General features: G+C 43.0%; 2 protein-coding genes across 6 annotated transcripts; one reads left to right on the top strand and one right to left on the bottom strand.

The window, feature by feature from the left end:
• The first annotated feature begins 14,693 nt into the window (after window positions 1-14,693).
• Window positions 14,694-18,683, top strand: LOC136522236 (myosin-binding protein 7-like). The gene is made up of 3 exons (XM_066516037.1): window positions 14,694-16,112; window positions 17,454-17,500; window positions 17,595-18,683. Exons 1-3 carry the CDS (start codon window positions 14,694-14,696, stop codon window positions 17,686-17,688), a joined length of 1,560 nt encoding a protein of 519 aa, XP_066372134.1. The 3' UTR covers window positions 17,689-18,683.
• Window positions 18,684-18,823: 140 nt separating this feature from the next.
• On the bottom strand, window positions 18,824-23,768 carry LOC136522238 (probable E3 ubiquitin-protein ligase BAH1-like 1). Of its 5 annotated transcripts, none has more exons than XR_010775824.1 (8): window positions 23,486-23,768; window positions 21,443-21,661; window positions 20,607-20,851; window positions 20,282-20,536; window positions 19,937-20,206; window positions 19,527-19,585; window positions 19,245-19,446; window positions 18,824-19,054 (listed from the first exon to the last, which is right to left on the bottom strand). XR_010775824.1 is itself a non-coding variant. In XM_066516075.1 (8 exons), exons 2-7 carry the CDS (start codon window positions 21,651-21,653, stop codon window positions 19,555-19,557), a joined length of 915 nt encoding a protein of 304 aa, XP_066372172.1. In that variant the 5' UTR covers window positions 21,654-21,661; window positions 23,486-23,768; the 3' UTR covers window positions 18,824-19,446; window positions 19,527-19,554. The 5 variants fall into 5 exon arrangements, 4 of the variants coding, with proteins under 4 accessions (XP_066372172.1, XP_066372143.1, XP_066372152.1 ...); XM_066516075.1 differs by having other exon boundaries at window positions 18,824-19,446; window positions 19,937-20,074; window positions 20,167-20,201; XM_066516046.1 differs by having other exon boundaries at window positions 18,824-19,446.
• Window positions 23,769-26,564: the final 2,796 nt, after the last annotated feature.

Genomic DNA, 26,564 nt, shown 5'->3' with positions numbered 1-26,564 from the left:
TGGAGACACGAGCATGTGTTGATGCCAAACTACTACTACCACCCAACTAGTAGAAGTGGAAATTTGGTGGTGCGTTTGGTTGTTCTCGCAGGGTTAGACCGGTTGGTGCGTCGCCTTCCTTGACACTCCAGTTGCAGTTACATCATGTTGCTTTTATTTGAGGGCGCCAGGCAGCACACACAGGCACGTCGGATCGCAGAGCAGCAGCGTAACGTGCGTGTAGCCTTTGCAGCCCGTCCTTGTCGTACTGTATGATCCTTCCTTTTCGGTCCCAATATCGGAACAGGGTTTTGCCGCTTGCCGGAGAAAGAGAGAGGGGACTTGGGAGTATGGAAGTTGCTGGATTGATAGGTAGTACTTGTTACTTTCATATATACTAGCTTTTGTCTAAGCGCGGAAGTTGGAATTTTGGGTTACTGTAGCACTTTCATTTTTATTTGGCAATTAGTGTTCAAACATGGACTAGTTAGGCTCAAAACGTTCGTCTCGCAATTTCCCACCAAACTGTGCAATTAGTTTTTTTTCGTCTACATTTAATGCTCCATGCACGGGCCACAAACATTCGATGTGATAGGTACTGTATCACTTTTTAGGATTTTGGGGTGGAACTAAACACAGCCTAAACCTCTGAGCAAGGGGGTGGCAGGGGTCATGCCCCCTCCCCTCTCCCCAACATCATAGCAAATTTTTTTACCTCATGTAACGTAATGGCCTAATTCATATCGACAAAGATTTTGGAACCAAATTTATATCATATGTTTTTTGTTGGTGCCTTCTAGACAATAAAACCATACTTCATACAAACCGCAACTAGAATAAAATATTTTTGTTCATCTAAACATGTTTGCCAATCATTTATTCCATTTTGGGGTGCTTTTATGAAAATTTAGGTTTTATCCAAGATGTACTTGACTAGTAAACAATTCGGTGGCAATCAATACTTTTATGGACCTCAAGCTTATTGAGTGGCACTATGATTATCTGCCCACTCTCTTTGACCTTCCCCTTTGTATATGTATAATTCCTGGCTCCAATCGACCATCCAATCGACCATCGATGGTCGATTGGAGCCATGAGTGCCAATTGACGAAGGTCATGTACTTTCAACCAGGTATAATTCAGCATTAAAGCATGTACAATGGGAATGGCCAAAACAAGGTCTCGTTAGCACTAGAACCTCGCCCAAAAAGATGGATTAAATGGTTAAGTTTGCACCAGTGTTTATTGTATGGTACTCCCTCCGTCCCCAAAAGAATGCAATTCTGGAATAGAATTATGTTGTAGTATATCAAGTTTGACCAATTATAAATAAAAAAGTATAAATATTTTTAATATCAAATAAATACCATTAGATTAATTACAAAATATATTTTCATAATAAATTGATTTGGAGTCATAAATGTGAATAATATTTACTAGAAACTTGATCAAATGTGAAGCACTTTAACTGGCACGTAACCCATAGTTGTATCCTTTTGGGGACAGAGGTAGTAACAAGACGGTTACGCCTAGTCATGCATGCAGGAGTTCAACTTAATGACGTGACACTTATTTATCATTAAGCACTCGCGTTCAAGCATCTTGCATTATATATACGAGACATGTTCTCAATTAGTTAATGTAAGAAAGTATATGTGCTCAAGGGTACTTTCCGTCGTCACTCCAGAGGATGTCATCCAAGATTATGCTCCTATACTATCATGAGATGATCCATGTGATCAACCATTTCGTGAACCTACAAATAATGTACCATATGTGCTGTACTATAGAGACCAACGAACATATAAAGAATATCAAAGGACCACACGTACGGTCCATCTCGGTCGTGATCTTCCAATCATCCTGATCACCATAAATGATGCAGGGTTCAACGTGAAATATGAGCACCACTTGCTAAGAAATTATCAAAGAGAAGTGTAATCCACCCTCCCTGATATCAGAGGGAGATACAGAGCACAGCATAGCTGAACCTGGATTTCCAAATCCCCAGCTCCAAGGCAAGCCGGATCTTGTTTGCTGATGAGGTTCATAAGATTAGGGCTTGTTTTTGTTGTACGTCCTAACATGATCAAATCATGGGCTACCAGATCCGATTTAGGGCTCATTCGGTTCCTTTGGAGTCCCTGAAATGATTCCAAGTTGGAATGGTTCACTAATTTGTATAACCTTGATAAGCTGGAATGGTTCCTAGGCCCAATCCAGAGTAACTAAGCGGACTGTTAAGCGTTTGAATTCGATGAGTGGCACAGACTTGCCCTATTCCCTTGAACTTATTAGTCATAATACAATATTTTTCTCTCACAACAAATCAGTATCAGCCGGCTTGTCGCGTGTATCTTTTTTCTTTCTTTCGCCCGACTCGGCTTATGATGAGGGTTAACAAGTGAAACTAAAATTTTGACCATGTCTAAGAATCTGGTCCGCATTCAATTGGAGACTCAAATTTTGGTTGACCAACAAACACCAGGCAAAATTTTTCTATAGCATAGCTCCACAAAAATTCAAATGACTACTCCAGCATTACCGGTCAAATTATTAGGGTATCTTTTGGGCTATCGCCGTTGTTCATGGCACTAAGAGCCCAATACAAATCTGACGTGCCTATATAACAAAGAGAACTGTTGTGAAAAAAAAACAAAGAAAAACAAAACCCATAAATCAGAAACACTGCGTCTTGTTTTTTCCTTTCTGAATCTGCGGCTGACGATAGGATTTTAATCCAACAGCTTTTTTTAGGAGGTGCGCCATATGATGTTTACTGGTCGCCCGCTGGTTTACTGTGAGTTGGTGCCTCATCTTCGACCTCTAGCAGCAGAAATGCCGAGTGCACGTCCGTTAATCTTATTCAAAAACTGAAATATACAAAAACTATACCAAAGCAAGCCTAATCTGCATACGGCGAACCATCGTACACGAGTAACAAAGAAAAATAATACAATACGGGACAATGTCGATAAAACAATCGGACAAATTTTGCAGTGGTTGGAAAAGGGCGAGATCTGGACTCCATCATGTTTTACGCTTGATGTCGTCTTATGGATGACCCATATTTCTTCCAATCATAGTAAAAATTCTCAAATGAATTTCTAAATACAGTTCTAGGTGTATCATTTTAAAACGTTAAATCAAATATGTGCCAACACCAACATGTAAAACTTCCGCTAATTGCAACATTTTTGCTTACATGAATGGCCTGTTTTCTGAATGAGTAAAATTCATCAACAGTCCTTAAAGTTGTATGAAGATGTCATCTAGGTCCTTAAAGTCTCAAAATACATTTTTTAATCTCTGAAGTTGTAACGGATCTGATTCAGGTCCAAATAAGTGTTTACCTAACCCGCTATGCTACGTGGCATATCGATTCAACGTTTACCTAGATTTGAAAGATTTAACCCATATGTCAGCGGTGCTACTCTTTGGCTCCCTGAAGTTTATATCAATTTGTTTGGCCATCTTAGCGATCTCAAATGTCTGAACTAAAAAACTAGGAATTCGTAGATCTCAGCAAGAGATACAAGTTTCATTTACAAAGGAACTTTATTTGACAGCATATAAGAAAGATATGATTTTTCTAAGACGAAAAGCTCGGGTACACGACTAATATGCTGCTGAAACTTTATATTATTTTTTTGAATATGTTAACTATCACAAATGAAAAAACTTAAAGCTAGAAATTTGTAGATCTTCTCGGGAGATATAATTTTCATATACATTTAACAGCATACAAGAAAGATATGATTTTTCTAAGGCAGCAGATCCTAGTACGCGATTAATATGTTGCTGAAATTTTAAGAACTTAACGTCCTGAAATAAAATAAAAAACTCAAAGCTAGAAATTTGTTGATCTCATTGAGGGATACAATTTTCGTATACAAACTAAAAATTATCGGCAATAGTCGATAAGAACGGTTGGTTGTGGCCAGCAGGATCTCAGTGCTAGCGGAAGCAGAGAAGCGTACTTGCTTGCTAGGCGAAATAGCTATATTCGTCCTCAAACTTTCATCCAAAGTTCAAATTGGTCCCTCATCTATCAAAACAGCCACTTTAGTCCTTGAATTTGCAATTTTGGTTCAATCTCGTCCGCTGTCCGACGTCGTTAGCTCACACCATTCAAATCTGAGACGATATTTCTATTAGGTCGACCAGAGAGAAGCACAACTCGACTTATCCTCTTCCATGGCGGCTACACGTAGAGGCTAGGGTTTGAAGCGTGGAGACGACGTCGAGGAGGGTACGAACGGAGCTGCGCTGCTGGTTGGGTGCTGCTCGTGGACTGGCTGTGAAGGAGAGCAGAGACGGAGTTGGAAGTACAGGTGAGTCCATGTTTTCCCACATGAATCTTTGTCTCCTGTTGGTGGATTTGGTTTTGCTTTGAGGTGGAACCTGACCATGTAGTGGATCTATAGGGCTGCAGTAAAATGTCAGATTCTGAGGTATTGGAAGTTATATTTCATTTCAATGGGGATTTTGTTATTGATGGGTCAAAGGTGAAGTATTGCAATGGGGATTGGGGACTGTCACACATTGATAAGGACAAGCTATCTATCCCAGAACTTGAAGGCCATCTTTTAGATCATACAACTTTCCAAAGATGTATTAGGATGTACTGGTTGCCATTTGGTGAAGAAGTGAGTAGTGGAATGAAGCTATTGGTAGATGATAAGTCATGACTGGACATGGTTAATGAGCTAGGTGCTGCAAGGGCTGTGGACATATATACTGAGCCCATTGAAATTGATGCCAATGAAGAAATCGAGGCACAATATGAAGATGAAGATGTTTTGCCTTGTTTAGGGATAATAACTGATGTAGACAAGGTCCCATCTTTCGAAAGGTATGATAGCGTCGATTGGTGGAGACTCGACGTTCATGATCTAGGCTTCGAACCAAGACTGATTCGGACTCCCGCAACCGTTACACCACTGCTCCGTTGGTTATCAACCACGCAAACGCGATTGACCTCGCCGAGAAGGCTTTTCTGCAAGCGAATCGAGAACACAAGCAAGAACGGGATGAACATAAACTGAAATTGCAAATAAATATGAGGCTTAAGAAAAACAAGAAGGAGTTCAAGTCTTTATTCGAAAGGACTAATCATCATAGGCGAACAAGATCAAGAACTGGGGCTCTGGTTTATAGCAAGCGACCTTGGCGGCACAGTTGCAGCAAAACGACATCTGTTTCATAAGGAAATCAAGAACTAAACAAAACTCAAACCCTAAGGAGAACGATGGCTGCTAATTATAGAGTCTTGGGTGTCACCCCCCTGGACGCGCCCCCTAATGGGCCCAAACACGATACACGGTCCAACGGACCAAAAGACGGTGTCGCAGCACCCTGACAGATTCTGGATGCTGACTTGTTTCGATGATTCCCATTGATTTCAAAGAGATTTTGACGTGAGACCACTTGCACTGGCTTCCTTATCTAATTAGCTTTCCATCCATATGTGGATTGTCGAAAACGGAGCCCGAGAGAGCCTATATGACCAGTTTTATGACAGACTAATCCTGGAACTTGAGATGGGCTCCAACTTCAGTTGGACTGGGCCTGCACCTTGAGAAAGATGAATTGGATGCCCATGCTGGACCTCCTCCTCTCCTTGGCTTGTATGCGACGAAGTAGTGATGTTCTCATCATCCTCCCTTTCTTGAATTGAAGTCATCCTCGACTGAAGTAGATCATCTCCTCCATTAGATGACAGCAACGATGGCTCCGAAAGAAGACGTTCATCTTGGTGCCCAATCCTTCGCAAAGGCGACTGCCATGGTGGCCTCCCCGCTGGGAATTCATCCTCCTTCTCCTACAAAAGGTTAGTACCAACAAGAGGCATAGCACTAGAAGCAGGACCAAGTGGACATATAGACGGTGTATAAGTTAAAACATAACATGGTTCATCATAATCAGCAAGAGCAGATATAAGAACAAATAAAACTTTTTTCATGTTACTTAATGGTTCATTTGCTGGTTTGCTAAAGTCTTTATCATGGCCTTTCTTTTTCTTTTTAGCAAGTTCCTTTTCATATTGCACAATTTCAGCAGGAGTTAAAGAAAGTAAAGCAATGGTCTTTCCTTTAAACATAAAAGTATATCTATTTTGCATACCATGATGTATAACATTATTATCATATTGCCAAGGGTGGCCTAACAAAAGTGAACAAGCTTGCATAAGCACGACATCAAAATCAGCATAATCATGGTATGATCCGATAGAAAAATGCACACGAGTAGATTGTGTTACCTTTGCCTTACCACTATTGTTGAACCACTGAACATTGTATGAATATGGAAGAGCACGTGTAGATAAACCAAGGGTCTTGACAAGCTCAGAACTTACCAAGTTATTGCTGCTCCCTCCATCAATTATAGCACGAACATGGAAATTATTGACAACGAGGAACATTTGAAACAAATTATGGTGTTGTAGCTTGTCTACTGGCTTAACTTGTGTACTCAAAACACGCTGAACAATGATTGATTTGTAGTTTGCAGTGCATGCCACACTATCAATTACCTCATCAGGATCTTTAGCAACATCAGAATCTTCAACACTATCCACAAATTTATTTGCATAAAGATCAGTTGCAAGTGCAAATTCATTCTCTTCATCACTAGTACTAGCATACCCACCATCATCAGTAGCAATATATGCGCGTTTGCTGGGGCATTCTTTAGCAATATGTCACATGCCCTTACAGCGGTGGCAAACAACTTTAGAAGAGCTGCTAGAGGAAGGTGTAGCAGATCCACTGGAAGAAGGTGTGATAGGAGAACTCTTCTTTACAGGCGCTGGTGGTGTCTACACATTAGAAAATTTACTCACCTTGGTTGGACGTGAATGAGTGGACGGAGTCGTGGAACGCCTAGGTTGTCGTCTTTGTGCTTCTCTTTTAGCTTTAAGAGCATAATGATATAATTGGAAAAATCTAGTCCATTATTTATAGTCAAGAACATCCTGTATTTCACGATGCAAACCTCCAAAAAATCTAGAACACTTATCCATTTCATCCTCCTGTATGTTACTACATGCTAGACCAATTAAAAGCTCCTGATAATATTCCTCAACAGTCTTACTACCTTGATTTAAACATTGCAGTTTTAATCGCAGATCACGCTGATAGTATGGAGGAACAAATCTTGATTTTATTCGTCATTTAAGTACAGTCCAAGTTTGAGGTATTTGAGCATTAGCATTAGCATCAGCATTAGCATTAGCAGTAGCATTAACATTATTACAAATATCATTCCACCAGAAAAGAGCAAAACTAGTAAACTCACTAGTAGCAAGTCTAACTCTATATTCTTCAGGTACTTGATGGGAGCTAAATTTTTGATCTACAACCATCTCCTAATCTAAATATGCTTCAGGATCAGCAGAACCAGAAAAATGAGGTATCTTAAACTTGGTTTTAGAGAAAGGATCATTATTACCTTGGTTATTACCTCCCATACCGCGTCGGTTAAAGTTCAACCGATTACAGTTACGTGCATCCTCAGCACGTCGTCGAGCTTTGGCTTCAGCTTCAGCCTCCATGTCGCCATCCTCCTCCTCAGAGGGATCATCATCAGCAGCATCTTCAGGACGTGGTTCAGGATGTGGTTCAGGATGTCGTTGTTCAATATCTTCAATCCTCTTGGTCAAGTTGGTGATTTGCTGAAGGATCTCATTAAACTTGTCATCAAGAATGGCACGAAGCTCATTCTTGAAAACACATTCATTGAAATCTGTAGGTGTGTCCTCGTTCCCTTTGCCACTGCCTCCGGCTTTTCCTGACATGGTTAGTAGAAAGGAGAAGACAACACAAATAGTATTATCCCTACCAACTACTTAGGTTGTGGACAAGAAAAAACAAGACACTCAACTCTCAAGCATCTTACCACGGTCTTACAAGTGTTCTTACCAAAGCAACAGGCGGCGTAATCAGTCGGTGATTGTGATACCATTGTAGCTTGAGTGTAACAGTTACAAGGCGAACCTGTACTTGGTTAGAAGAAAGTGGAGCTTGAACAGGCATAATATAGTAGCAAGGAATAGCAATATTCGCAACTGAATAGCAAAGCTGAATAAGTATCCCGAATACTTGTCTTAGTTGATGGCCTACTCATGTTCTAAGTACTAGATGTATCAAGTGATGTGAACAGCACGAATATGATTAGGAATAATGCAGAAATCAGCACACGCAAACACAACTCAAATGGCGCTCTCTGTGTGCTCTAGATATTGTTCCACTTTTGCCCCTCTCTTTTTTCTCTATTTTTGGGATGTCGTTGTTTTTTTGGATTCTTTGACTTTTTATTTTTATTTTTTTGATATTTTTTCACTTAGGAGCACAAAATAAGTAACCACATAAAATATGAGCTTAAACAAGTGAAAGACGTGGCCTGTGGAAAATTCAGAAGACGTGCTCAAAATTGACAAAAAGCTTGTGACCATGAAATGAGGATCTTGTGACCAATTTTTTGCCAAAATAAAATTTTCCGAACCTGACGATGTAGGGGACGGACGGATCCAAAAAAAATTCTGATCGATTTTGATATATGGAACGTCGAAATCCGAGTTCGTATGCGAAAACTAGACCAATTTTAAGAACTGACTCCGAATTATAGGATAAAACAGTAACAATGCGCGTAAAAGTTATTACGACGGCTATGGATAGATGCAAACAGTGAAGACAAGTGTTACAAATTAGATGGCGTGGACTAGGGTTTGATGGATAGAAAGGAAACATAACAAGACTTGAAGGTGTTCACGGATTATGATAAAAAATAAAGGAAAAAACACAAAATGGACTAAAAACGATTTAAAACCAGCAACCAGAACTTGCCCTAGGACACGAACTCAACAACGCGAAACAGAGACGAAATTGCTTGGCACAACGAGGCTATAGGATAGGGAATATGTGGCGGTGTATTTTTTTTTGGCTTTTTGTGAACTATAGGTAATGCAAAAACAGTAACAATCTAAAGGAGAAAATAAAGTTATACCTAACGGGCAACAAGGTCTCTAATACCATTTGATGTAGACAAGGCCCGATCTTCCGAAAGGTATGATAGCGTTGATTGGTGGAGACTCAACGTTCACGATCTAGGCTTCGAACCAAGACTGATTCGGACCCCCGCAACCGTTACACCACTGCTCCGTTGGTTATCAACCACGCGAACGCGATTGATGTCGCCGAGAAGGCTTTCCTGCAAGCGAATTGAGAACACAAGCAAAAATGGGATGAACATAATCTGAAATTGTAAATAAATATGAGGCTTAAGAAAAACAAGAAGGAGTTCAAGTCTTTATTCGAAAGGACTAATCGCCACAGGCGAACAAGATCAAGAACTAGGGCCCTAGTTCACAGCAAGCGATCTTGGCGGCACAGTTGTAGCAAAACGATGTCTGTTTCATAAGAAAATCAAGAACTAAAGAAAACCCAAACCCTAAGGAGAGCGACGGCTGCTAATTATGGAGTCTTGGACGTCACTCCCTCTAGACGCACCCCCTAATGGGCACAAACATGATACACGGTCCAATGGACCAAAAGACGGTGTCGCAGCACCCTGGTAGATTCTGGACGCTGACTTGCTTCGATGATTCCCGTTGATTCCGAAGGGCTTTTGACGTGAGACCACTTGCACTGGCTTCCTTATCTAATTAGCTTTCCATCCATATGTGGATTGTAAAAAACGGAGCCCGGACGCGCCTATGTGACCAGTTTTATGACAGACTTGTCCTAGAAACCGAGATGGGCTCCAACTTCAGTTGGACTGGGCCTCCACCATGAGAAAGATGAATTGGACGCCCATGCTAGACCTCCTCCTCTCCTTGGCTTGTTTGCGACGAAGTAGTGATGTCCTCATCAATAACATCATGGATTTGGATGCCCCAACCCATCTTGTGGCGAAACCTAATGAACAGATATGTGAAATTTTTTGGAAGATACTAAAATAATGTATTTGGAGGCTCCAACCAGTGTTGAGGATGTTCAGAATGAGCAAGAGGGAGAGACACATGAAGAATCAAATAGTGCTTGTGATGTGATAGGATTTACATCTGATGAAGATGATGAAATTAGAGAGATAAGAGCCAAGTACGAAGACATTATGTCAAAAATGAAGAAGAGTGTAGAGATTCCAGTGGACACCCCAGCCGAACTTGATGTTCTCCAAAGAACAGAACAGGATGATACTCATTGTCTTCAAATAACCCAAAGTGGATATAACCTTGATTCAGATCAGGATGTGTCATATGATGAGGAGAGTGATGGTGTTTCAACTAGAGGAAAGTGCAGATATCAAATATTTGATAGCTATGCTGAGACTCCTCAGTTTGCTGTGGACATGTGTTTTAGAGGAAAGGATCAATTAAAGGATGCCATAGAAAGGTACGCACTGAAGATGAATGTAAATCTCAGATATGTCAAGAATGACAAAGAAAGGATTAGGGTTGTATGTAGGTGGAAAGGTTGTCCTTGGCTTCTGTATGCTTCATACAACTCAAGGTCTGATTGGTTTTAGATTGTCACATATAATCCCAACCATGCTTGCTGCCCAGAATTGAAAAATAAAAGATTATCAACAAGCACAATCTGTGACAAGTATGAGAGTACTATCAAGGCTAATCCATCCTGGAAGGCTAGAGCAATGAAGGAGATAGTACAAGAAGATATGGGTGTAGATGTATCGATCATAGTGATTAAGAGAGCGAAGGCAAAGGTAATGAAGAAGATAATGGATTCTCAGAGTGGTGAATACTCAAAATTATTTGACTATGCTCTCGAGCTGAAGAGAAGTAATCCTGGAACTAATGTACACATTGCTCCTGATCCAGAAGAAGAGGACCATGTTTTCCAGAGAATTTACATATGTTTCGATGCATGTCGAAGGGGTTTCTTAGATGGATGCAGGAGTCCTTGGGCTAGATGGTTGATTTCTTAAGGGACCTATAAAAGGTGAGTTACTATCAGCAGTTGGAAGGAACACGAATAATCAGATTTACCCAATAGCATGGGCTGTTGTGGAATATGAGAATAAAGATTCGTGGGGTTGGTTTCTTGACATCTTCAAAAAGATATCAATATACCTATTGATGCTGCGGGATGGGTGTTCATTACAGACCAACAAAAAGTAAGAGAACAAATTTATTTATGTAGCTTTTAACATGCATGCATCAGTTAGCTTATAAATTGTGGACTGACACCCACTTCAATTATTTATGTAGGGCCTACTAAGTATTATTCAGCAGCTATTTCCATTTGCTGAGCACAGAATGTGTGCTCGTCATATCTATGCTAATTGTCGGAAAAAGCATAGGCTACAGGAGTATCAAAGAAGGTTTTGGAAGATTACAAAGGCACCAAATGAGATATTATTTAATCATTATAGGAACAAGCTTGTGCTGCTCTATTCAAAATGGCTGAAGAGCCTAACAATTACGTACATTTGTGTTTCTGGATTGAGCAATACAAGAGGACATATCAGCATGTCCTGCAACCCGTGGAGCATGAGTCAGCCTGGCCTGTATCTCCAAATCCAAAGCCATTACCTCCTAGAGTGAAGAAAATGCCAGGGCGCCCACCAAAAATTAGAAAGAAAGATCCTTCAGAAGTGAAATCAAGCACCAAGTCGGTACTAAAATTAGATGCAGTCGATGTAAAAATACGGGTCACAACTCTAGGACATGCTCTGTGAAAAATGGTGTTTATGTATTTCTGAATTTTTTTTATTATTGTAATGTATTGTTTCACATGAGATGAATCTAACTTCTACTATATAACAGCAGGAGGACACGGGGTCGCATAATCCATCACAACAAGCTGTCACTGAACCTGAACAATCCAAGCAATAAAAAAGAAAGCGTCCCGCCACATTTTTCTTTACCTAGGTTACTAAGTTGTACTAATCATTTCAGATTAGTTGCATATACTATTACAGCAAAGTAAATTGAAATATCTTTTTTCTATTGTAGTCTGGCCAAAACAAAAGGCTGGCATCTTTTTTAAGATGCAAGTCAACTGCTGAAGCATCAGTAAAGGTATCTGCCGGTGAGAGTGCATCTGTTGTCATTGTGACAAATGCTGGAAAAGGTGCCGCAAAGGCAACCATCAGTGTAACAAGCGGCCGTGCATATGCAAACATTCAGTCCACTTCACTTGGATGTGGATCAGCAGCAGGACAACACAGCTCCTCTCTAAAAAAACAGGAAAACAACTTGAGGCCTTAAAAAAAGAGCATCGTGTAATTTCAGTAGGCATTGACTGACAAGGCCAATCTTTTGTGAACAACATTTTCTATGTCAGCTGATATTGAGACATGAGACATTTTATTTTCTCGCAAAATCATTTGATTTCAAAAATCCTTACATGATTATCTACGGTCCTACAACCACTTACAACAACTGTGCTGGCAGAGTACATGGGTTGTGCTGACGGAGTGAGCTGCTATAGCAGATGACGTCGGACATAGGACGAGATTGAACGGAAATTGTAAATTCAAGGATTAAAGTGGTCATTTTGATAGTTGATGGATCAATTTGAGTTTTGAATGAAAGTTTGAGGACAAATATGGCTATTTTGCCCTTGCAAAGCAAGTTGCAACTTTGCAAGGATTTAAATCAGGCAAGCAAGCAAGCACGTGTAGAAGGCACTTAAGGAAACCATCGGTCGCCGTGCCTCCGGATTCTTCCTTTACCTCGTTCGGTTTGCTGAATTTTGACTGAAATTGTCTGAAAAACACTGTTCTGACTGAATTGTTGTGAGAGAAAAATACTGTTCCGATTAAAAAAAAAAGCCAAATAAGCCGGCTTCTGGATAAGCCGAAGGGGGCCATACGTCGTCCACGGTTAGATTAAAAGGGAGCATGATTCATGCGATTACCCGTTCTGTGGACATCGGCAGGACAGCAGCGAGCGTCCGTGCTGTACTCCTGAAAAATCCTCTCGTGAACTTGGAACTTGGAGGTCAAGCACAATCGGATGGGGGATGCACGAAAAAGGGAGATGGAAGGACACGGTGGGTCCACCGCGTGATCTCCTGTTATCCCGTCCCCGTAACAATAGCTGACTGCTCGATCACGAAAAAAAATAGTAACTGACTGCTCGATCGTGCTGGGCTTAACGGTTTTCATCACAAAATATATTATTATTATCAAATCAAACCTGACAGCTCTCGTGCTTGCTGGACTATCTTTTCTTCCTGGGACTGGGATGGGAGGAGATTCAGCCGCATATAACAATAAAAACAATAATGCTCTTTTCCTATTTGATTTGATTTGATCGCCACCATTAATTATTTTGATTCAGGATAAATGTTGAAACGGTAATCTGCAGATAAAATCTGTATTGATCGAGACGGGCAGCCCGTTATTATTAGGAAATTGTATACAAAATTAATTATGGGTTGCTAATTCTATTCATCATCCGCCTGCTCGTTCAAAACACATATATCACCGATGAAAACCATTTTTTGCAATCATTTTCATCTGTTTGCGAGAAACAATAATAATAATCAAGGCCGTTGTCCACATGGGACTGCCGTTTTCTTGACTCGCTCCAAATTCTTGGAACACGTCCACGTCCTGTGCTACGATCCAATACACAAACACGCATCAACTTTCAAAAATACGGCTCCTTTTGCTTGCATAAATATCTCAATAGCATCACAACCTAGAGTAGGGCAAAAAGTGGACACCGTCTACTAATGTGTACTGATGTTCACTGAGAAAATTGGGCGACATTGGAATGGACAAATTCACAGCACACGCCATACCGTTGAGACGCTTTGTTCGCTTGTCTTATGAGTCGTACTTTTTCAGTGAACGAATATTGTTTTTTTATCACAACAAATTAGTTGGCAGTACTTTTCAGCCTGGCTAAACAGGGCCTAAATTCACAATATGGGGCCGTTCGGCTGGTGCAAAAACTGCACGGTTCACGGTGAAAGTTACTGTTCACGACGGATTTTCTCTCACAAATTTTTTCATATTTCTCCAAACGAACGGGGCCTGTACAGGCGCCACACCATACAAGACTCAACTGGGAGTTCGTGATGTTGCTACCTGTACTGATGTACATACCTTTTTCAGGGTAAATCTCATAGTAGATATACTTCATGTAAAATCAAAAACATAAATTCTGAGTTACTATAAGATCTATCTATCTATGCAACTTGTTCAAGTCCAACCGGAGTTTTATAAATTATACGCTCGGTGATTCAACATTTAGGTCCTCTTTGGAACGCACGAATTTCATATGGATGGTGTAGTAATTTCGTAAGAATCAGTTTATTTTCACAAGAAAAAAGCAGAAAATAAAAAAAAATCCTTTTTAGCAATGGAGGAGAAGAACTGTGATGTTCTACTGGGAGCAAAAAAGTATAAACGGTGAGCAGAATTGTGCATGAGCCAAATATCTAATCCGAATGATTTTCCAGTACATAGCCGCTGCATGCCTTTGTTGTCTCCTCCTGGACCCCACTCCGACCCGGAGGCGGGAGGGGCCCACCTCGACCGAGAAGGGAAAAAGCCGAAAAGAAGACGAGGACGACGAAACGCTCAACACATCAACCCATCATCCCAACTCCCCGCACCAATTCCTTCCAACTTGCCCCCAAATCCAAACGAGAAAAGGCTCCGCGTCTGCCTGCGCCTCGCTGCTGCGGTTTGATTGCGCTCGCGCCCCCCGAATCCTCTCGCCTCCCGCCGCCGCCATGGATGACGACCACGACCAGGACCCCGACGCGCCGTCGCCGGCCGCCGGGGAGCGGTGCCCGTGCTGCTGCTCCTCCACCTCCTCCGCCTCGCCGGCCGTGCCGTGGCGGCGGTCCGTGAAGCGGAAGCTGGGCGCGGAGAAGGGCGGGGAGGCGGGCGGGGACGAGGAGGCGGGCCCCGCGGCGCGGGTCGAGGCGGAGGACGAGTGCGCGGCGCTGCGGGAGGCGGTGGCGGCGGCGCAGTCCACGGCGTCGGCGCTGCGGGCCGAGGTCGAGGAGGAGCGCCTCGCCGCGGCCAGCGCTGCCAGCGAGGCCATGGCCATGATGCTCCGCCTGCAGCGCGAGAAGGCCGAGGTCCAGATGGAGCTCCGCCAGTTCCGCCGCTTCGCCGACGAGAAGATGGCGCTCGACGCCGCCGACATCGACCAGCTCCGCGCGCTCCTGGCGCAGCGCGCGCGCCGCCTGGTGCGCCTGCGCGCCAGGCTCCGCGAGTACAGGTTGCAGTTCATCCACCTCGGCATCCCGCTCCCCGAGGGCGAGGGCGAGGGCGAGGACCTCGTCGCGCAGAACGCCGCCGAGGAGGAAGAGGACCTCCTCCTGCTCGAGGGCGACGACGGCTACGTCGATGGCGATGGCGGGTACTACCCTGAGCTCCGCTGCAACGACGGGGAGTACTACTACTACGAGGGCGGGCAGGAGGAAGAGGATGCGGTTGCCCTCGATCTGGAACGCCGGATCTGCCGCCTCGAGCACGATCAGGAAACTCGCCTGCTTGAGCCACCCCTTGAGGAAGAGGAAGAGGAAGAGAAAGGCACCCACCTCTACACAGATGAGGCGTTGCCGAACTTGTCTTGGCATGAACGGGGTGGCATCTATACTGATGAGGTGTTATCTGAGGAGGATGTGGAAGCAAGGAGCAACCTCCACAATGATGATGAAGAGCTGCCGGAGTCTCCTACTGCTGGAAGTGGTGATGGGGAGGAAGCAAGCGAGGCTGATGGTGTTGACAGTGTAAGTGGCAGTGGCAGTGGCAGTGGCAGTGATAGGGTGTACACCATTGACAAGGTGCATCAAGGTGCGCCTGCGCCTATTGCAAGGGTCATGGATAAGTACCAGGGCGAGGCAGTGGAGCCAGACATTAAGAAGCTTTACATGAGGCTGGAGGCGCTGGAGGCCGATAGGGAGTCGATGAGGCAGGCCCTTGTGGCAATGCGCACAGAGAAGGCACAACTTGTGCTTCTTCGTGAGATTGCGCAGCAGCTTGCCAAGGATAGAGTTCCAGTTGGGTCAGGAGCTGGGGCAGGGCCAGGTGTACACTCTTCGCCTAGAAAACGCGCAGTTGGGATTGTAGAAAGGAGATTCACAGAGGACAAGAAGGCGGCATTTGTCAAGACATATTCCATGGTTGCCTTGTTTAAGGTATGCTGCTTGTTTCACTGATAGGATACTGGCAGTCCAAAACATTGCAAGTTTTGCTGGAGATCTCCTTCATTTAGTAGATTATTAATACTGTGTGGTTTATTAAGATCTAAGTTATGATGGTTGTGTGCTGATTTAGTATATAAATCACTTGTATATTCATTCATTCATTCAATCAAGTAGGATGCTGCTAGCTAATATCTATGATCACTCTAGCAGATATTTGAGCATATTTAGGAATTGTTGTTTTAGAATGCAGAATATTGCTGTTGCTGATGCAGTATGTAGCTGTTCATTTTAATAGTCTGTCCAACTCTAAAATTCAAATGATTTTGCTAGTTGGCCCTAAAGTAGCAATGCTTCTTTTTTTGTAACAAATTAACTATGCTTAATATGATTATCTATTTGCAACTGTTTTCAAAGTTTCTTTTATTAGGAGCCAAAGTAAGTTGGGAACTGCTATTTGCTGTACACAGTATGAATTCAAGCTAGGGTGGTTCTGTGCTATATTAAATGCAGCACATCTGAGCTCATTCATTCTTTGGTACATCAATGAAGAGAGAAATTTGGAATATCTGATAAATTTGGAATATCAGTCTGCATAGTTCTTGCTGACTGACTTGATTGATTGAAATTAATTTTGCTTATTGCTGTAACATAATTTATTCCAGGTATATTTTTTAATCCAGTTCTGCTCACCCTTGAGCATCTGTTAGAAAAAAGTATTCAGCATGAGAGAAACTTAGAGGGTGTTTGTGTGTGTGTGTTTTCGCTTGGTCGTAAGCGATTGTGGATTATAAGCCAGAACAGTATTTTTCTCTTACACCAAACCAGCCAGCAGTAATAATCCACGATCGTTTCAGCCGAAACGGCTTGATGTTTATCATATAGTTGTAGTGCTTGTGGCAATGGCTTGCTGTTCAATCGTGGATTGTCAGACAATAAATGGCAAGCTGCCTACCTCCCTGTGTACTTTCACTGTCCTGATTGCTTTTTGCTTGTACTAAGGGGTTGCCTATTTGTGGGGTGAGATATTGTTTTTTTCTTGAGCAGTCACACTTCTTAACCATGTGACCAACATACCATTAAGGCACTAACACATGAATATCTACCTAACATAAAAGTTGAGTAAAGTAAAAATAAATAAATAAATAAATACTGGCTGTAGGCACTATTCCAGAAGCGCTTAATTAGATTGCTATATTATACCTCTACATAATGTTAAATGTTCTTGAGATGTGAGCTTGTGAAATTCCTTTGTGCTTACACGTCCTTTCCTGTTCATAATGATAACCAAGTAGTCTTTTCCCAAACCTAAGTATTTGCTTTTATTTTTTGCAGTGGGTCCTCACTTTATTTGGCAAGAAAAAGAAGCTATCTCAAAGCAGGTAGGAGAGCCTTCAATTGAATTTAGTTCATGCTACATACTTATTTTATCTGTAAAGCATGGTGATATTGACTACTTTCCTACTTGGTTGATAGGTATACTTTTGGCTTATCAAGTAATAATGTTGGTTTGCTCCTACTCTTGGATAAGTGCCCACGGATCCAGAAAACCCTCACAAGAACAAAGTAAAACCTGCCAAAACAAGCAGCAGCAGCTGTACGATGTAAATAAATAGCTGTCAGTTGGGAAGTTTGCACCAGATTGCATTTTTTTTGTTTATGTTGGGTGGAGCCAGAGTTCTTTCGATTCTTTAGTTGATGATTTTCCATTTCCCAGCTTGGGTGATGAGGATATTATGCGTTGGTCTTGCAATTGTTCAAGTCACAAAAACGCTTTTGCTTCTTTCTCACCAGCAAGAGCTACAATGCATGTATAGTGCGCTTGTAATACACTGTGGTGGTTGTTTTGCTTGCTTCCAGGTTGATGAGCTTACAGGTCCAAACTCCCAACTTTTGTGAAAAAATGTTGTATTCAAAGCAAGTCTGCTTATGCTTGTATATGTTCAGGTTTGTTGGACTGTCCAATCTGTTTAATCAGAATTTTGTGTAAAATTCCTGATCTGAACAGCAGCTGCTCCAAAATATCAATAATTATACTGAGGGTACTGACTACTGAGGGTGTGTTTGGACTTGGGATACGTTCTATCCACCTCAATTTGTGTGGATACTAATGTATCCAAACAAGCCTTGAATTGGCAGGTGGAACCAATACAGGTACGCTGTTTGCATGGCACTTATCTTTAAGCTCAACTTCTGACTGAAATCTGATACACTAGGTAGCTGGGTATCTTAGCCGAAAAAAAGTCTCACAGAACCTATGCTACCTGTACAATTTGATTCGCTTGCAACAATTTGAGTATATGTACACGTAGGGATCTGTTGGTTGAAGTTTCTGACTTTTTGTGAAATTCCTCATCTAGATGTTTGACGCTTGAAAGCTTGAGGTAGTTATATAGGAGTAGTACCGAAATATACTGAAATTGCCTGTGAATAACAGATCCAGACATCTAGTCCAGGTAAGCAACTTACCATTGCATTACTCCTTTGCTTGTTCACGTGTATATAGGAGTAGTACCGAAATATACTGAAATTGCCTGTGAATAACAGATCCATAATATGTCAGCGAACCCACATGTATCCGAGTTAAAGTGCTGTTTGTTACATATGTGTTCTGGTACTTAAAAAGGAGTTCAGGGCAGCACAACATTTGACTTCACTCTTACAGGCAAAACACACACCAATAATCAGTAAATAGGTAAATACAATAGCTGACATCATTGGTATATATAACAGTTCCATGATTCCATCATTCAAACTAGTAGAATGGAAGGAACAAAGGGTGTACCCAGTGCAGAGAGCTCCTGCTCTGTGCGGGGTTTGGGGAAGGGTGTTAGTGGCAAGCCTTATCCTTGCCTGTGCAATGCGAGGAGACCACGACTCGAACCCGGGACCTTCCGGTCATATGCGGTAAGACTCTACCGCTTGCACTATCCGCCCTAATGGAAGGAACAAAGGAATTAATTAAATCCTCGAAATCTGAACCAGGTGGAGAATGATAGAATGCAACTGATTTTGCTTGCTTCTTCGATGGGCTCGGCTTCTGCTGTCAATTTCTGTTATATCAGCACAGTTAACTTAATTGATTGACGCTTGCCAGGAATTAACAGATGTAATTAGCCAGAGAACCTTCAGATGTAATTAGCCACAGAACCTTCAGCTTTGATGGCCATCTTGGTGACTATTGATAACATTAGTGTTACAACAGTAAGAACATTGTAGCTTTCAAATTCCCATCGATAGCATTGCCTGTGAGTCCCAGTATTCTTTGGCCTGCTTCACCATCACACTTCGCTCTTCGCGCAGTCTCTGCGCAAAGTAATCTTTGTCCCTGGTTAGACAAGAGATGCAAGTTAGATCTAGAACACACATAACTCTTTCTCACAACAGGTGCAGGTTAGATTCCAATACCTTCTCTTGAGGAGTAATTCGAGTTCAGTCATATGCACAGCACGACCAAACACACCAACCTGAAGATCGTCAAATCCAAATCATCACCATGGAAGATGAAACAGTATACGGGTGCAACTTTCGTCATGTATTTACGGGACAATTCATTGTTTAGAACGTAGCATGAATGCCAAGGTAATTTATGGTGACGTAAAAGAAAAAACTAAACCAACCTAGGACGAACTACGAGGCTTTGTATTAAGAAGAAAACAGGAACTATATTTTCCTTGACGATTTATGGGTGATGTAGCAAAGGTGATCAAAGAAAACATGTCACAAATGGAAGATACCACTAATAGAAGATACGTTTCACGGCAACAAGGAGACTGAACAAGAATGATGTCTGGCAGCAAGTAGGACTGCTCACATACCGCTCGGCATACAGGGCACTTCGCCTCTGGAGGTGCCGACTTGACACCCTGGAAGATGTAGACAGAAGCAGCACCACATGCACAGGCTTTGCAGAACAGATGCCCACAGCTAAGTGCGTAAGGGTTGAACAAAGTGTCCTGTACACATTGTGAGTGAAAAAAATCATCACAAATGGACGTTAAAATCAGCACACATATATTCAAGCAAACTGAAGAGAGGAAAAAGATACCCTGCAGAGACAACATGCAAAGTTTCCACAGCAAACTTCCCTACCAACAAGGGCTACCCTTTTAGTTCTATGATATTTATCAGCCAAAGAAAACGGAAGTTAAAGAATATCTCACCAAGCAAATCGGACAAGTTAGGCTGTACTCATACTTCAGAGTTTCAGAAATGGTCATTGTCAGTAGTGGCTGTGCTCCACTCAGGTCACAGGAAAAATTCTTGAAGAACCCTCCAGCTCCAGGTTCATCAGCGTCTGAATCATCACAGTTGAGATGGAAAGCACCAAGCTCTATCAGCCAAGGTGACTGCAACAGTTCAATATGCTCAGTTTGCATCTTGCTCTTGAAATCTCTGCCACTCACAGAACCATGTATCTGCAGGATTATAACTATATAAATACACAAAGATACATTGTCTACTGACAATCAGGAGATCAACACTTACCTTGTCATATTTCTTGAGAATTTTGCGAATAGCAATAGCATTCATGGTCACATAATTGAGAAGCATTCTGCCTTCTTGAACCATTATTTGCTGATCATCTATGAAACACTGCCTAAAACGCCATATACAGCGTTGTAGTCCTGAAGGGACATGAAGATGGAGGAGGCGTTGTACTCTAGATCTGAAACAACCTGCTATTTCTGATGCCTCCTTGTTGAGTTCTGTAAAGAACAATCTATCACACACTGAACAAGAAAGATACTAAAAGTTAAAATCACAGTAGTATAAGTTGTAAGACAAAGCATAACAAGATAAAAAAGGAGTAGCAAAATGTAAAGTTATGACCTTAAGTAAACTATTCTAGTCAGGCAATCTAGTTATAGGTTTCCAGCTATGAATTTATATGGTCGGACCAGGAATAGTCCATAGTTAGGTCAAACAGACATAAATACTCGCCCACCTAAAACTAATAATATTTTCAAAGCAAGGAGTCCAGTTGTACAAAATGAACAGTTGCACAAAATGAAATGGCTATTATTCTTTCATGGAAGAGAATAATGACTGTTGTTATCTTTCTTTGGTTTTAAAATCTCGTTTCATCAAGTTGATGCCAAATTAGTCCATTTTTTATCATAAAAATATGACCATTTCCTCAAAAGTTCCGGAGTTGCAAATTGTAATAAAATCACATGTGGTTCAAAGTAGCAAACTAAATGGCAAGTGCAAATGATTTTTAACTATGGTGATAATACATTATTTTGCTTCCATATCATAAACACAAAACACGCGCATCAAGATGGAGGAGCAAGGTCTGCAATGGTAGACTATGGGCATACATGTGCATGAGTTGCATTCACAAATGTTTGAAGATTCGTCACTCCCCTCCTGCTGCTCATCACCATTTGTGCCATCTGCTTGCAGTGAGCGATCAACTCTACATTTCTTCAATACCTTCTTGAGGCGTTTGTATTCGACATGGGAGCATTGTCCTAGGAATTTGTCCTGCTCTGCCCGGAGATACTCCTCATATGTGGCGCCGAACTTCATCTTGTCTACTGGAAAAGAAAATGATAATTAACTAGCCATGCAATGTTGAGGAGATTATGCACTCCACCATGAATTGTAACAACGAAATAAATCAGCAGACACTCAATGCATTATGACATCTAATGAGCACATTGGTCACAGTATTTTCAGCTCCAATTTTTAATCTGTCATCTCGCAACTAAAATCTCACAGGAGAAGAGATGTTTTTAACATGCAAATGCACTTTCTTTGGGAATAATTTAATTTTGATCATAATTAGCAGCATGCATGAATTAACTGATACAGATAACTGTATTCTGCAAAAGAATACATGGCATAGAATCTAAGTTGTAACGGATAAAAAAATATCAAATAAAATGGTAATACACAGTGAAAGGAGAGGCTAAGCGAACGGATTTAGCTATAGTTCTATATCCTTTTTTTATGGACCATAAAAATGTAAAATTGGTATCCAGAAAATGTAATAGAGAATATGGAATTATAACTCCTGCTGCATGCTAGCCAGTAGCCACAACATCGTTGCCAGGCATAGTGATCCTAACTATTGATCTTTCATCAGTTGCAGTTTGTGCTGCTGTGATTATACAGTCTTGCCTACGTTCAAAAATTATACAGTCTTGCCCCTCCTTGTAATTTCAGTAGAAGACAACACTTTAAATTTACAAGGTTCTATAAGAACAACTTCTATATATTTTGGGAATTTAAACATAGGTGAATTCAACTTTCTCTGTATGACTGCAACTACTCATAAATTTCAAAAAGAAAAAAACCTAATGATTTCTGCACCAAATGGACCAATATTATAATCGTGCAGAACAATGCGGTTGCTGACTTTTTAACCTTAAAGGAAACGACATGATCTTATCGATCCAAGGATATATTATAAATAACATCAGTGCCAAATTGTGCAAGAACGTCAACATCATTGCACCAGCAACGTAGTATTGAAACTAACTGAATGTAGCATTTGGAATTTCCTCAGAGACGGGGCATAGCTTCAAACCCAAATATGCATATAAACATATATATTGACAGTTGTTTCGGGAAAAAGAAATGAAATTGCTTGGTACCAATTCAAAAAAAAAACTTATTGTGAAAACATGACGTGCAATGAACCAGTCCAGTAAGAACATGGCTAAATCAAATATTTACGTTAACAGGATAGAGCACAAGAGTTTGCTCAAAGTTCGCGAACCATATTTGACTGACAAAGCCCGGTAAAGAAGAAAAACACATAGGGTGCGTTTGGATGCTATCCATGCATGCCCTGCCAAAACCAGCTCGCCGGCCAAATTCTGGCGCAAGAATTGGCCGCACCGATTTGACCTTGAATCGGTTGAAAAATGAACTAACTATCGGCTGCTTTTACAGTGTCCAGCCAAATATTGGCAGCCATCCAAACAAGTTCCCTGCCCACGGTCAACGTATTGGCTCGGTTCCAGATGGCCTCAATCCAAACGCGCCCATAGTATTAATTGTTGTTGACATTGCAACTGAGTTAGTTGATCCGAGGAGGAGAAGAGCATGCAGAGACAAACGAAAAAGAAACGACAACAAAGACATGACGCGACGTGGCCCAACAAAACGCATTTGTATTCCTAAGAATCGAATCGGCTGAGGACGAAGAGACAGGAGAGGTCTGAAACTCCGGGGGTTTGGAATCGGGAATAAGAGTTCAAATTCGCTCGGACCACTCCCAAAGCCCCAAATCACGTCTGTCTAAGCTGGCACAACAGAAAGTCCGCGGAACCGCGTAAACGATCACGACGGCCGCGCCGACAAAATGCATGGCGCGTCAGAGGCGGGGACCGCGCACGGGATGGCATAGTTACCTGAACGGACCGCCGGCGTGCGGCAGGGCGGGGATCAGGATCGCCGGCTCGCCGCTCGCCGCTCGTGCAGAGGAGGCGTGCGTGCGTGCGTGGTGCGTGCGGAGGAGGCGGCGGCAGATGTTCAGGGGAAGTGAACGGCGGCGGCGGCGGCGGCGGCAGCGGCAGCGGAGGTGCTCGCGTGACGCGCTTGCTTGGGCGCAAATCAAACGCGGGAGGGATATGCTCGCGCTGGCCTCTCTCTCTGCTAGTCTGGCTTGTGGCCGCCTTACCTTGGTTCCGTTCCGTTGCGACCTGCGAAGCAATTAAAAGGGCGTGGGTGGGTAGGGGACGCCTCGGCACGGGTTTCCCGTTTCTCCACCTTGGACGGGCCCACAATCCGCAAGGTCGGCTGCACCGGGCCCAACTGCAAGTGACAGTGCGGCGGAGATGTGTTGTTGGTCTTGGCCTTTTCCTCCTCCTCCTGCAAAGCCACGAGATAGAATTCCTTCCTGCGTGTTCGTGTGTGCCCTGTGTCAGCAGCCGTGGAGGACCCGCCCAGGCCAGGTGTAGCGTAGCGATAGCGTAGACAGGCTTTTACGGCGGCGGCCAGGGGCACTCTGGACGGGTCAGGGGCGCCCTGGGTCCACCTGTCTGCGGACCGCGGGCGCATGTTATGCTTTCACCTGGCCATGGTCAAACGGGTCATTAGCGGCGGGCCAGCAACGGCACGAGCGCCATGATGATTACCAGGACAGCAGCAGCCAGCGACGAAACTGAATGGATGGACGGCGCGGGGCAGGACATGCTTTTGAGTCTACGCTAGGAGGAGGATTATTCGCCACTTCTAGTATTAACGGCAGAGCTTCTTCCAGCGTCCCTGCTCACGGCCAGATTCACGCAGCAAAAAAACATTTTTCTCTAGTATTCGATTCAGAATCTGAAGCGTTCTGCACACGGTTCGCATCACGGCTTCAGTGTGTCTTGTCCGTGACTCTGTGTAGGGTTGGCCACGGCACCAAACGCTTCGGCCATAGGCACACACGACATAAAAGTCACTGAGCACCACCAACACGACATAAAAAAGTCACGGACAGTGAGCACCGAGCTTGGCAGCGAAACCCTGGCCCACCCGCCGGTGAAAATGCCGGAGAGGACCAAACCGACGACGCCGGCCGGGCTCTCAGCTCTGGGCAGTGGCCGCTTTGAGTGGGCCGGGCCGCACCGCGCAGAACGATGAGATGGGATGAGCCGATGAGGCTGCGTCGGTGACGCCGATCCAATTCCTTCCAGCAATGGGGGAATTCCTCGCGTTTCATTAAAAAAAAAAAGATCATAATGCCCCGTGTGTTTTTAAAAAAGTTCAACGGTCTTCAGCGTCATAGCTCTAATTTTTTTTGTACCCTTCATGTCACTGCCGTCAGTTTGGGCTCTAACACGATGTAAAAAATCTAAAATACCCTTAAGTATAAATATGTTATTAATTTTTTTGAGTATCTTAACGACTTCAAATGAAAAACTCAAATCTAGAAAGTTGTAGATCTCGTCGAGATCTATAATTTTTATATAAAAATTATCTTCATTTAATTTCACAAAAAAGATATGATTTTTCTAACCAATTACTCTTTAGAGTTGGGGAATCAATAGAGCTGCTTTCTAATCGAGTTTTGGACCCTTTTCCCTCAAGGATTGATGGAGAAATCAATTGATTTGCTTGGGGGCTTGAGGTCAACAATGGAAGGAGAGAGAGAGAGAGCTCCTGCTTTGTTTTGAGCGTGCTGAAGTGAGGAAGAAGAGACAGATAGTCGTTGGAGAGGAAGAGAAAACGTATATATACCCCTAGGCCCCAACGGTCACCGCACCCAAGGGGTCGGACGAGACTTAGTCCGCGGCCTCGAGGTCGGACGAGACACCCAAGGGGTCGGGCGAGATGGAGCCCACGGCCTTGAGGTCGGGTGAGACACCCAAAGGGTCGGGTGAGATGGAGCCCGCGGCCTCGAGGTCGGGCGAGACGGAGCCCGCGACCTTAGGGTCGGGCGAGACCTTTTAATACATCTCGAGCCATCCGGGGAAGTCAGCGTGGGCGCTAACTTCCTTGTGCCGCGGCTCAAGTGCGGCAGTGCCTCTCTTCAAGTGCGGCAGTACCGCACCACGCAAGACAGCAAGGGTAATAGTGAAGGGTAGACTGTCTTGGCTGTGAATCTGAGGATGCATGTGGTTGTTTGAGCACTTGGTAGCACATATTAGCTTAAACATTGTGTCCCCCCTTTTTCTATACTCAAATTCAAAATATAAAAGAATTTGAACCTCGCCTCACTCGACCCCGGGACCGTGGCCTCCACCTCGCCCGACCCCAAGGCCATGGGCTCCGCCTTGCCCGACCCTTAGGTTGGCGCTCTGCCTCGCCCGACACCGAGGCCGCGGGCTCCGCCTCGCCTGACTCTTGGGTTGGCGCTCCGCCTCGTCCGACACCGAGGTCGCGGGCTTGTAAGGTCAAGATGACGACTAGAGGGGGGGGTGAATAGTCGTTTCTAAATTTAATCGCGTCAGCTAACCAAAACAAATACAGAATTAAAACAATCGGTCTAGCCAAGACTACACCCCTCTATCTATGTTCTTTAACACCTTGCAAAGATCTTAATTAAGCAACTAAGGTGCCAGGCTAGCTAGAGCTCACCTATCTAATTCTAGGAGCAAGGTCACACAAATCTATGCCACTAGTACTTTAAGCAACGAGAGAGCTCCTACACATGCTAGTAAGCAAAAGCACAACGCTACCTAAGCTCACTAGCAATACTCAATAATGAGGCAACCAATGCTAAATTAGAGAGCGCAAATACTTAGCTACACAAACTAAGCAATGTGACTAACAAGGTTACACAAACTAAATTAGCCATGCAAGGGAGCTACTTTTATGCTACACAAGCAAGAAGGTAACTAGTGAGCTACACAAGCTAACTAATTATAAGAGCAACTACACAAGCACAATGTATATGAAATGTAAATATAAGCTTGTGTAACGAGGATGCAAACCAACGAAAATACAAGGATGACACGATGATTTTTCTCCCAAGATTCACGTGCTTGCCAACACGCTAGTCTC

Source organism: Miscanthus floridulus, chromosome 2, assembly GCF_019320115.1.
Source record: "Miscanthus floridulus cultivar M001 chromosome 2, ASM1932011v1, whole genome shotgun sequence".
Classification (NCBI taxonomy): Eukaryota; Viridiplantae; Streptophyta; class Magnoliopsida; order Poales; family Poaceae; genus Miscanthus; species Miscanthus floridulus.
Note: the sequence above shows the minus strand (reverse complement) of the source record. Positions and strands in the feature narration are given on the sequence as shown.

Bases quoted from the DNA above. Each gene is read 5' to 3' on its own strand.
- LOC136522236 (XM_066516037.1), top strand. From the start codon at position 14,694: ATGGATGACGACCACGACCAGGACCCCGACGCGCCGTCGCCGGCCGCC. The intron at 16,113-17,453 runs GTATGCTGCTTG...TATTTTTTGCAG, and splicing joins CCATGGTTGCCTTGTTTAAG to TGGGTCCTCACTTTATTTGG. The intron at 17,501-17,594 runs GTAGGAGAGCCT...CTTGGTTGATAG, and splicing joins AAGAAGCTATCTCAAAGCAG to GTATACTTTTGGCTTATCAA.
- LOC136522238 (XM_066516046.1), bottom strand. From the start codon at position 21,653: ATGAAGTTCGGCGCCACATATGAGGAGTATCTCCGGGCAGAGCAGGAC. The intron at 20,207-20,281 runs GTGAGATATTCT...CCTTGTTGGTAG, and splicing joins TAACTTGTCCGATTTGCTTG to GGAAGTTTGCTGTGGAAACT. The intron at 19,447-19,526 runs GTATTGGAATCT...TTGTCTAACCAG, and splicing joins GAATTACTCCTCAAGAGAAG to GGACAAAGATTACTTTGCGC.